This window comes from Oratosquilla oratoria, unplaced genomic scaffold, assembly GCF_046742065.1.
Source record: "Oratosquilla oratoria isolate Oo_2021 unplaced genomic scaffold, ASM4674206v1 SCAFFOLD54, whole genome shotgun sequence".
Classification (NCBI taxonomy): Eukaryota; Metazoa; Arthropoda; class Malacostraca; order Stomatopoda; family Squillidae; genus Oratosquilla; species Oratosquilla oratoria.
In genome coordinates this window covers 537,766-550,207 of record NW_027467718.1, presented here as the reverse complement: position 1 = coordinate 550,207, position 12,442 = coordinate 537,766, and the positions used below count along the sequence as shown (strand labels likewise).

The window sequence follows — 12,442 nt, the reverse complement described above, 5'->3', positions numbered from 1 at the left end:
GCCCTACATGTCATTCAGACTAACTAAATGAAAATTTATGAAAGTCACTTTTCATTTCTCTCAGTTTAAAGTATTCTTTCTGGGTCATTGTTTTCCAATATTTTTCTTCCAGGCAGTTATTTCCCAACTCTACAAAAAAAAATTCTTCATTTCTATAGGGAAAATTACATTCACTGGCCAGTTATTCAGCATCAAATGAGATATTTCCAGAAAGATAGGCTGACTTTTGTGCACTCTACAAGGACATTATTATATCTAGTTATGCAAAGATATCAAAGCTTCTACATCACATGAAAAGACTTACAACATTTGTCCTTGACTTATTTGAACAAAGATAGGAAATATGGTAGATGAATATTCATGTGTGATGGTATATAAACATGTATACATATACCAAATAGACCTTTCCCTCTTATAAAAGGGATGGCATATACAAATACAGTATATATATATATATATATATATATATATATATATATATATATATATATATATATATATATATACATACATACATACAGAATTAAACCTGAAATTATGGACACTGAAGCAACAGATTTTGGTAACTAAGGACAAATTCTGGAGAATAAAGACTTTGAATGAAATGTGAAAATTCCCAAGGAAATGTGACAACTGCCAACACCTATAAACAATTCTGATAATATTATTTATTTTTATCTACCGGTGATATTGGCATAAATAGATTATTTGTGCCATAGTTTTGTTTATCATTTCTGTAATTTCTAAACCATTTGGCTGCATCAGTATTGAGATAAGATGTGATACACTACCAACATCTCTGAGCTCGATGCAAGCTTTGAGATGCCATGAATTGCCTTGTAGCCTGAGTTGTCTGTCAAGTCAGCATATCCAAGGTATATCAGAAATCTGAATTAATATCTCAATATTGGCATGACCACATGCTTTTAAACTCACAGATATGATGACAGAATATGGTACAATATTGATTAAAAAAGAGTGAACATGATGGGAATTAACCATATTAACAGAACTGCCTCATAGCTCTTTTATTTTTTTCTTTGTAAGATTAAAATGTACTCATATAAAAATGTATTTAGTCCTAGTCCTACTCCTACTATTCAACATTCAAGATAGGTCCCTCCTCAGTTTGTCTCCTACAATAAACAAAAACAAAAGATGGGATTTCAAATCTCGTGCTGAGCTACAAGTTGTCAGTAGTGTATCACACCTTGAATCTCAATATTGATGGGGGCAAATGCTTTAAAAATTACAGATATGATAAAATATAGCACAAATAATTCATTTATGCCAATGTTAAATAAAAACAGTAGATATCATTAGACACGATGGCAGCTGTCAGTAATTAATATGACCCTTTATTTATATACATAATGCTCAACACAGGGAACCTAGGGACAAACAGATTTAATAGACCAATAATTCTCCCCTTTAGTCTGTAATTTCAGGATTCTTTTGTGTGTTTACCTAGTTATATTTTATGGGAAGGGGAGTTATGCTCGTGGTGTCCCACCTTTGTATCTTGCAGTGTCTAGTTTGCTCTTAAATTTGTGGATGGTTTTTGCACACACTATTGTTTCATCCAGCTTGTTCCAAGTGTCCACCACTTGTGTGGAAAACTGTTCTTCTTCAGATCTCTTCTATAACTATCTTTTTTGAGTTTCTTTTCATGTCCTCTTGTGTTTCTCTTGTCCCAATCTAACAAATCATCTCTATCAAGTATTTCTGTGCCCTTCATGATTCTAGAGATGGTCAGTAGGTCACCTCTCTCTCTTCTTTGCTCCAAAGTTGGTAACTCCAATTTAGCCAGTCTCTCTTCATATGACAAGTTGTGTTGGAGCCATTTTTGTGGTTGCTCTCTGGATTCTTTAAATTTTCTTTATATTCTTTTTGGTACTGGGTGATCACAATGTCGCCACATATTCTAGGCCTTATCAGTGTGACTAATATATTTTTAGTCATTTCTTCTTCCAAATAGGTAAATGTCACTTTTATTGATCTTAGCAAGTTATAGGATTCTCTGACAATTTTGTTTATTTGTTTATCAGAGGATAAGTTGTTTGAGATAATTACTCCCAGAACTTTTTCAGATCCCACTTTCTTTACCTCCTTAGTTCCAATTTTATGTTGTCCTGATATTCTATTTTTACTTTTTCCGAACTCCATTATGTTGAAGTCCACTTCCCATTTCTGACTCCACTTCCAAACATTATTCAGGTCTTCGTGTAGTGAATTGCAATCAGTTTCAATTTTTACTTTCCTCAACAATTTGGTACCATCTGCAAAGAAGCTCATGTAATATTCCACATCATCATCCATGTTATTCACAAATAAGTAAAGGAATTAAGAGTAGAAATATAGATAAGAGCAGCTCAATAGAAAGTGGAGATAAATATTTCTATGAATTTAATGAAAACCTCCCCCGATCAGCAAGTCTAGAGGAAAACTAACAAAAATGAACGAAGCATGGGAGGTTAGGTTTAGCCAACTTGCACTAATTACAGTAAGAGGTGATAAATTGGAAGAACTAAAGAAGGAGAATCAAAACATAATTAAAGATATAGAAGAATTAAAAAGACAGTTAAGAGAAGTAAAGGAGGAGAATGAGGAATTAAAGAGGAATAATAAAGAAAATAAAGAGTCCATAGCAAAAAAAGTAAGTGGTTGGAAAAAGTCCAGGAGGATAACAGAATTGAATTCTGAGATATAGTGAAACAACAGATAAAGGAACACACTAAGGACACAATTAATAGTGATGAGAGAGAAGGAGAATATAGTAAGAGACTTAGCAGATAAAAAGAAATATATAATTATATTAGGAGTGGAAGAGAAGCATAATCCAAATAGGACTACAAGAGTAAGGGATGAGAAGGAAAAAGTAAACAAGGTATTAAAATATTTCAAGGGAAAAATAGAAAGAGAAAGAAATTGAAGAAATATATAGATAGGGAAATGCAGTATAAACAAGACCAATTAAGGTTAAATTCAGGTCACAAACGACAACAGAGAATGTCTTATAAAAAAAAACAGGGAACTAGCAAAACAATGATCAGTACAAACTGGGATGGATAAAAATGGAGATGAATAAAGAGGAAAGAGAGGAAGAGAAAACAAAAAGAATTGAAGCTAAGAAAAAAAAATGAGAACAGAACAGGGTCATAGAGAAATTTTATTGTAGTGGATATGAAACAGAAGGGAAACAGAAAACAGGATGGAAGTAACAGAAAATTAAAATTGTCTTTCACAAATATAGATGGCTTAATAATAGGTTTGAATGAACTGAATGATTACCTGAAAGAAAAAGAACTGTACTAATTGGGAATTGTAGAGACAAAATTGAAAGGTCCATTACCACCTAGTGTAAGACATGGTGTATATAATTATTGGATTAGAAATAGAGAAGTAAAACAAGGTGTGGGAGTTATGTTCCTGACTAAGAAGGATAATGTGAGAAATGTTACATATGGAAAGAATAGAGTGGAGATGATGATTATGATGGAAATAGAGGACAGGGACAAGAAGAGCAGGAAGTTTGTGGTAAATTATGTGCCTCCTAAAACGGCTTTGTGGGAAGAGAGAGAACACAAAAGTATGTTAGAAGACACAAGGATAACACTAAATAAGATAATGGAAGATGGAGGAATAGTTATAATGGGTTACTTTAACTGTAAAGAAATCTGCTGGGAAGAGATGACAGTGAAAGGTGGAAAAGACCTATGGGGAAATGTACTACTTGATATGATTATAGAACATACAATGATGCAATGGATACAAGAGAATACTAGGTATAGAAATGAGGAAGAACCATCGAGACTGGTCCTAATAATCACATCAGAACCTGAAATAGTGGACAAGATTTAATATAAAACATCACTAAGTAAAAGTGACCACATATTAGTTGAACTGGAACTAAATGAAGAAAAATACATGGGAAAAAACAATATAGAAAGGGAAGATTGATGTATGGAATTTTTTTTTTTATAAAATAAGAGAATTCTTTCAAAAAGCAGACTGGGGAAGGATACACAAGGAGGAAACAACAGTAGAAGAGAAATGGAATATTTTGACAAAAATTTATAAGGAGTGGAAAATTATGTTCCAAGACAAAAACAAGAAAAAGGATATGTAAAATGTTGGTACAGCAAAAGATGTAGCGAGTTAAAAGACAAAAGAGATAAAGCTTGGGTAAAATGGAAGAAAGAAAAAAAGATCCAAAAAATGGAAAATATATATTGGTTATAGAAATCAATATGTGCAGAGAAGAAAAAATATGAAAAGGATGTCATAGAAATATGTAAAGATCAACCAAAACTATTTTATAGATTTATACAACAAACTGAAAAACAAACAAGAATCAGTGAAACTACAAGGAATTGAATACACAGAGGAAATAGAAATGACAGAAATTATGAACAAGCATTTTAAATTGGTGTTTACGAGGGAGAACATACAACTTGGGGATGTCGAGTGGGAGGAGAAAGTCCCCCCTATGAAAGAGATAGAAGTAACAAGGAAAGAAATAATGAATCACTTGAGTAATCTCAATGTTAGAAAATTGCATGGTCCAGATGAAATGGCAAACTGGATTTTGAGAGAATGCAGGAATGAACTAACAGACAAAATACATAGTCTAAAAAGCAGTTCATTGAAAGAAGGAAAAGTTCCAGAAGATTGGAAAAGAGCAAGTACAGTACCAATATATAAAGGGGGAAATATGGAAAGAATGATCAAAATTAGATGGGTAAAGCATTTGGAAAAAACAATGTTAGACAACGAAGATCATATGTCACAAACATGATGTGTTTCTATTCAAGGCTAATAGATATAATACAAGAAGGGATGGATGGGCTGATTGTGCAATTCTAGACCAGAAAAAAGCTTTTGATAAGGTGCTACATAAGAAATTGCTAGAGAAATTAGAAACTGCAGGAGGAATACAGGGCAAACTGCTGAAGTGGATGGAAGACTTCTAGCATGAAAGAAAAATGAGAGTGGTGATAAGAGACAAACATTCTAATTGGGATGAAGTGATTAGTGGAGTTCCACAAGGAACAGTTTTGGCCCCAATAATGTTTGTGGAATTTGTGGAACCTGCCAGACAAAAGATCATTAGACATTACATAGCTACTGAAGACAACATGAACCAAAAGGTAGGGGACATAAAATGGTCAAAATACATAGCAAACTATGCAGCTGTTAGGAGTAACACAAACACGGCGCCGACTTAGATCAGTGGTGAAACATCTGATGATCTTTCATCCAGCAGGTTCCACAAATTCCACACTCACGTAACTTTTCTCATTAATTTTACATTCTTACTCAGCTTGAATACATGATTTGGGAAACTCATTTTATTATTTTATTTTATTCTATTTATTTTATTTCGTTTATTTTCAATGAGTTAATCAGTTCTCTGTCCACCGACCCACTTCCCTTGCCCAGTTGGTGGGATTCTGGTGTCGGCGTCATCCAGGATCATTATTCCTCTTAAGAAGCTGTGAGTGAAACCGGTCAGGAATAAATTCGGCCCTAGATCCGTGTCTTTCTCTTCCCCCCTCCTCAAAAATGAGATATGAAGATGCACCACGAGGATAGCTCCCCTTCCCGTAAAATACAACTAGGTAAATACACACACATATGTGTGTGTATATGTATATATATATATGTATATATATATATATATATATATATATATATATATATATATATATATTATTGTACAACACTGAATGGGTCCCAGTGATTAGAGATACATTTTAACAACCACAATCCACTTTAACTCTAAGCCATCAACATCAGAAGACCCAATGGAGGCCACATGCAGAAATTGAAATGTGGTACTGCTGAGAACTCAAACTCAGCAATCACATGACAAGTGCCGTAGTAACTTACCAACTACACTACCTTGATAGCATAGTTGGTAAGTTACTAAGGCACTTGTTATGTGATCGCTGAGTTTGAGTCCTCAGCAGTACCGCATTTCAATTTCTGCATGTGGCCTCCATTGGGTCTCCTAATGTTGATGGCTTAGAATTAAAGTCCATTGTGGTTGTTAATATATATACATATACATGCAGAAACCTCTCTTTACCATAAGGTATGTGACAAAACCATAGGAGAAATTACAACGAAATAACAGTAAGATATTTTGACATCTTTAGAAAAAATCATTTTTCTTGGAGCTTTGTCCCACACAAAAACAGTTGAACCTTGGGTAACAAATGTCCCCATTTAATGAACAAATCAGTTCATGAACAACTTTTGTGAACAATTTTTGTTTCTGTTAATGGTGCTTTGGGGTACAAACATATGCATGCACCTGTACACACAATCCCACCAGCTCAGTAATCCTTTGGCATGTTTGTCATAATTATTTTGGCTAGCAAGTATTTTGGTTTAAAATGGAGCCATGGAACAGATTAAGTTCATTATCATCCAAGGTTCCACTGCGTGTGTGTGTGTGTGTGTGTGTGTGTTTGTGTGTGCATATATATATATATACATATATATGTATTATATATATATATATATATATATATATACAGTGAGACCTCTTATTAACAGACGTTAATCAGCTGTGTCTGCGGTGTTTTCGCTATGTTTTCTGTGGTTTGGAGTGGTTTTTGGGTGGCATAATGATTGCTTGCACTAAACAGCACCAAAAACACCGAAAACACTGCACACACAGCTAATTAACGTCTGTTAATGAGAGGTCTCACTGTATTTACAAATACAGAAAGCAAGAGATAATTTTTTTTTTTTTTTTTAAATAAACACCACGTGAGGACATAGCCTTTATTTTTGTGACATTTCACTTGTTACATAGTCGTGATACACATAACAGAGATTTTTTAACCATTTACAGAATTATGAAAGGGATGGAAATTCTTGAGAGAGACGAATTATTAAAATGGGACAGAAGAGAAACAAGTGGATACAAAAAGAAGCTAAAGGACAGTTGCAGAAGAGATTTGAAAAAGAATAGCTTCCCATATAGCGTGATTGATGTCTGGAACAAACTAAATGGAGAAACAATGATTGCCAAAACTATACAAGATTTTAAGAATAAACTGGATGCAGAGAGATACAAAAATAGGTCACTACAAGCATAGCTCTCATCCCATAAAATACAACTAGGTAAATAAGAGGATCTAGGGGAATGGGGGAGGTCATTGGAGCCTAGAAATTGTTAAGAAGGTGGATCAATTTTCTAGGTGCAGGACATTTGTTCACTACCAATGAACAAATGTCCTGCACCCAAATAATTAATCCAACTTTTTAACACTTCCTATGCTCCAATGAATTCCCCCCAATACCCCCCAGATCCTTTTATTCAACCTCAGTTATGTATATCATAACTATGTACTTAATAAACATGTAACAAGCAAAACGTCATACTAATAAAGGCGCCATCCTTGCATGGTGTTTATTATGACAGATTTATTGGCAACTGCCAATTCTAGAGTATACACATAATTTCTTCTGGGACATAGGCTGAAGACACTTTTATGATGATGATGACAATGTTCAGCTTCCAACTACAGGAGGCAGGCAGTCAATTATGCAGTTAGATATTTCTAAATCGAGGCCTGTTACTCATTTCTGGGTGCTTCCGTGCAAATTTCATTTGCAGAGATAAAGGAAGTTTACTGAAAAGAATCAATGATAGTTATAACAATACTGCAAATAACAATACTGTTACTACTACTACTACTACTACTACTACTACTACTACTACTGCTGCTATTACTATTGTTATTACTATTTGCTACTACTCTGTGACTATTACTGATACTATAAATATTACTATTAACAGTACTGCTAATTATGCTGACAGTATCAATCAATCTGTTGACCCTGGTCTCTTGAAGAAGAAGACCCATGGCCTCCAGGAAACTAGTAACATCCTCTGGGACCTTAAGTCACTTAGAGAAGAGGTACTGTTGTCTGGGGTATGTTAGTGTGAGTGCATCTGGGGTAGTTACAATCTGTGGACAGGCCTATTCTGTGTTGGTACTGTCTTAATGATTGATGATGCCCTGAACACAGGCATGCTAGTATGGTTCTTGTCTGGTGTGGGAGAGCTTTTTTCTGCAGGACTCTTATCTGGGGGATGTTGTTGGAGTACCAACTTTGGTGGTGTAAATGTGTTTCTGGGTGGGTGTTTTGTGTGGTTTGGGAGGTAGGTTGTGGTAGATGTTTGAATAGTATGCTGCTGATGTTTACTTATTTATTTGATTTTATTTATTTATTCATTTTTTTTTTTTTGTTCCTTTGCTGGTGCTTGTGATGTGTAGTATGAGAATGGTGTGTGTTGTCAAGGGGTCTGGCATAAAATTGTGTTCTTGTCATTTTCATGTGATGTTCTATGGGGAGGATTATGGTTTCTTTATGAAGGTGTCCTACAGGAGTGCTTTTGGTGTATCCTGTTACTACTCTCAGTACTCCATTCTGCAGTACCTGTAGATAGTTAAGGTTTGATTTGCTGATTGGTAGGAACCATGCTGTGGAGGTGAATTTTAGGGTGGTGAAAAAAGGCAGTCTTAATGTGTATAGCCTTTGCACATTGTAGATATAAAATCACATCAGTAAACATATTTTATGAACTGTTTACAGATAGTTATTTACCCCTTCCATATGATGATGCCTACATAAGCATCATGAGGCAAGAGTGGGTTTATGAGGATGCCAGTGTTAGCGTCTTGTTTATGTTACGTATTCGCATGTACATTAACTCACCTTTTTCTATTGCACATGGGCCGTGATCATGGAATCACGAGTTAAAGACAAGTTCACGCCTACAATTGTCCGGATCAGGGAAAGGCAGGAGTTCAGTCTTCTCTTGTTTATTCTGCTTAGCGAACATGAGGACTTTACACGTGAGTTCAACACCAATGCTAGGCTTACTCTCTTATGCGAGGGTATGGCAGGCGATGCCGGGACCACCCCCGGCATCCCCCACGCACACCCCCGCTACATACCCCCTTGCTTATGCTTCGACTCTCCGACATCACGCATCACTTACACGCATACCAACCATCCAGGCACACTATGCAACATTCATACATGCAATTTCGCCACATTTATATCTATTTTGTAGTTGTAACTGAGTGACCCCCATATTCTGTGAACTGGCTTGATCATATTTTCTGTGGTTAATATTCAGAGTATAGATGGAGAAAGAGGAAAATGACAAAAGGTAGGGGGGTGCTTAGAGTGAACTCTTTAAATGAAAAGGAAAAGGAGGAGTATAAGAAGAAGCTGAGAGAGGAGTGGGAGGGAGTGAAGGAAGAATGGGGATGGTTCAAGGAGGGAGTCATAAAGTGTGCAAAGATGGTGTGTGGAACAAGAAGGATGGGAGGAAATAGAAGGAGGGGTAGTGAATGGTGGAATGAGGAAACAAAAAAGCTTGTAGAAGAGAAGAAGCGAGCTTTCACTGATTGGTTACAAAATAGGACGAGGGAGTCATATGAGAGGTACAAAGAAAAGAAAAGAGAAGTAAAGCACAAGGTAAAGGAGGCAAGGAGGAGAGTAGATGTGAAATGGGGTAAGGGTATGACAGAAAATTTTGAAAGTAATAAAAAGTGTTGAAATATAAATATTTGTTATTGTGCATCTTGTGTTGTTTTTGATTGAATATACAATGCAATGTATAATAGGAATATTTTCATTTGATTTATTGTATAATCTGTACATAATTTGCATGTATAACAAAGTTCATTTGCTAGGCTTGAGAGTTTTCCTGTGCTAAGGTGGAAGCAACGCCATTGCAAGACGGGCATGGTGGAGCCACAGTGTGGAGAGGTTGATGTGTAAACTATTGTCTGAACATAAACTTATGTGTCAAGTATATTGTGCCTTTGAAGAACAATAAACGGTTAAGTGCTTTTCTAAGCATTTACAATATACCCATAACTTTTAACATAGGTTATGGGCCCAGGACATGTTATTTTATGTGCTTAGAAGTTACACTGCATCATAGCAAAGTAGAATCAAGCATGGTGGTGTAGGCACGCAAACAAGAGTGAAGTTGCATTTTCTTTGTTTTTGTGACACAGACTGACAAAATGGAGCGCAGTACAATCAACCTCACACCATTGAATGATAAGAACTATCCTACGTGGAAGTTGCAGATGAAGATGCACTTGATTAAAGAGGATTTGTTCGGTATAGTAGATGGCTCAGAAACAGTGCCGACAGAGGAAGGGGCACTGGGAAAATACAATAAGAAAAAAGCCAGGTCATTGGCTTATATTGTATTGGTCATTGACCAAAACCTTCTATATTTGGCTGGGGATCCAACTGATCCAGGTACTGTGTGGAAACTACTGCAAGACACTTTTCAAAAGAGAACCTGGTCAAATAAACTATGACTCAAGAAATAGCTGTACAAGAAGTTACGCCAGGAAAACAGTATGCAGGAACATTTGAAGAAGTTTGTTGAACTATTTGGTGAACTCGCAGTGGTTGGCGACGCCATTAACAAGGAAGACAAGGTAATTATCGTGTTATCGTCATTGCCTGACAGTTATTCAGTGCTTGTAACAGCACTAGAGGCTTTGGAAAGTGTACCAAAGTGGGAAGCAATGACGGAACGTCTTCTACATGAGAAAAGTGTAATCTTATGAAGTCAACAAACAATAACAGTGCACTTGTTAATAAAACAAATTCATATCAAAAGATACATTGTTTTGAGTACAAAAAGATGGGGCATGTCAAGAATTTTTGTTTGTTTGTTTTTTTGTTGTTGTTTTTTATTTGAAGAAGTGTAAAAATGAAAAAGTGAACTGTTCTGTGGGAAATAAAAAGGATGGAAAAGAAATAACATTGGTTGCTAGTGCTCTGTCTGTGAACTCTGTATTCAAGGCAGGTGATTCAGAAGCTACATAAAATATGTCCCATAAAAAGGAACGTTTTTCAAGTTATGAGACACTAGAAATGCCCTTGTTTGTTGAAGTAGGAGATGGTAGAGCTTTGAAAGCTTATGGGGTAGGTGATGTTTGCATTAAATTGAAACTACCTAATAATGAAATAAGTAATTGTACTGTTAAAGATGTTCTCTTCATTCCTGATTTAACCTATAATTTGATGTCAGTACCTAAGATGGTTAAGCATAATAAGACTGTAAATTTCCATGAAGATAAATGTGAAATTTTCAACCAAGAAAATGAGTTGTTGGCTGTTGCAAATTTAGTCAGGAATTTGTATTTTCTAGAATGTGTTAGTGATATTGCAGCTGCAACAACACTTGACTCTGTCTCCAATTCTGCACCTGTTGCACAGTCAAAAGAGATGTTATAGCATTGCAGGTTAGGCCACCTTGGCATTGATCTTTGTAAATTAGTTAGGAAAGATTTGATAAATGGTGTCAACACTTCTCTTAGAAGTGACTCTATTTTTTGTGAAAGCTGCATTGATGGTAAGAATCATAGACAACCATTTTGATCATCACTGAAGGACGGAAATAGAAAACTCTTTGAATTAATACATACTGATGTACGTGGGAAGCTTAACCCTAGTTCTTTGGGTAATGGTAATGATTTTCTGACCTTCATGGATGATGCTTCTAGGTATACATGGGTGTGCATTTTGACAAGTTTGTAGAGTTGAAGTCATTAGTTGGAACAATATGATGCTAAAATCAAAATTGTGAGATCAGATAATGGGGGAGAGTATACCTCCAATGAGTTCCAAAATTATCTTAAGAAGGAGGGTATATGTCATGAAACTATTGTACCTAAAACTTCAGAACAGAATGGTGTTGCAGAAAGGAAAAATCGTACCCTGGTTGAAACCGTAAGAGCAATGCTATCAGATTCAAACTTACCTAAGTCATTTTGGGCTGAAGCTCTAAGTACAGCAATCTATATTAGAAATAGGTGTCCAACAGCTGCTCTAACAGACATGACACCATATGAAGCTCTTAACGGCAGAAAACTTAATGTTGAACATTTAAGAATTTTTGGATGTGTATCATATGTTTATGTACTTAAAGATGAAAGATCTAAATTAGATTCTAAATCTAAGCATTGTGTTATGTTAGGATATGGATCTACTACTAAAGGTTACAGATTGTATGATATAACTAGTAAGAAAATAATTTACAGCAGGGATGTAATTTTCAATGAATCTCAAATGTATTTTCTTGAGAAGGAGTGTGCTAATGTTGATTCTGTTTCAGTTGAAAAAGTTGATATTTCCATTCCTGTAGATAAAGATGAGAAAAATGGAAATGAAGCTCCTGAAATGCATGTTAGGCATTCCAATAGAGATAGACATTCACCACAACGTCTTGGTGAATGGGTTAATATTTGCGATACACCATCACTTGGTGAACCACAAAGTGTTGAGGATGCTTTGAATGGACCTGAAAAATCTCTTTGGAAAGCAGCTATGCAGAGTGAAATATCAACTCTTTCTTCTGATGATGTTTGGGATTTGA

The 12,442-nt window shown here is 35.4% G+C and overlaps 1 protein-coding gene across 3 annotated transcripts in view; it reads right to left on the bottom strand.

The window, feature by feature from the left end:
• LOC143023655 (tetratricopeptide repeat protein 23-like) overlaps positions 1-12,442 on the bottom strand; it is a 625,055-nt gene that overhangs the window by 79,497 nt on the left and 533,116 nt on the right. The window contains exon 10 of one of the 3 annotated variants that reach the window (XM_076182259.1): positions 6,654-7,649. The exons of 1 other annotated variant lie outside the window; for it this stretch is intronic. In XM_076182259.1, coding sequence (XP_076038374.1) covers positions 7,568-7,649 — 82 coding nt within the window. In that variant the 3' untranslated portion in view covers positions 6,654-7,567. Of the gene's footprint in view, positions 1-6,653; positions 7,650-12,442 lie in introns of those variants that run through there. One more of the 3 variants, XM_076182255.1, reaches the window with a different exon arrangement.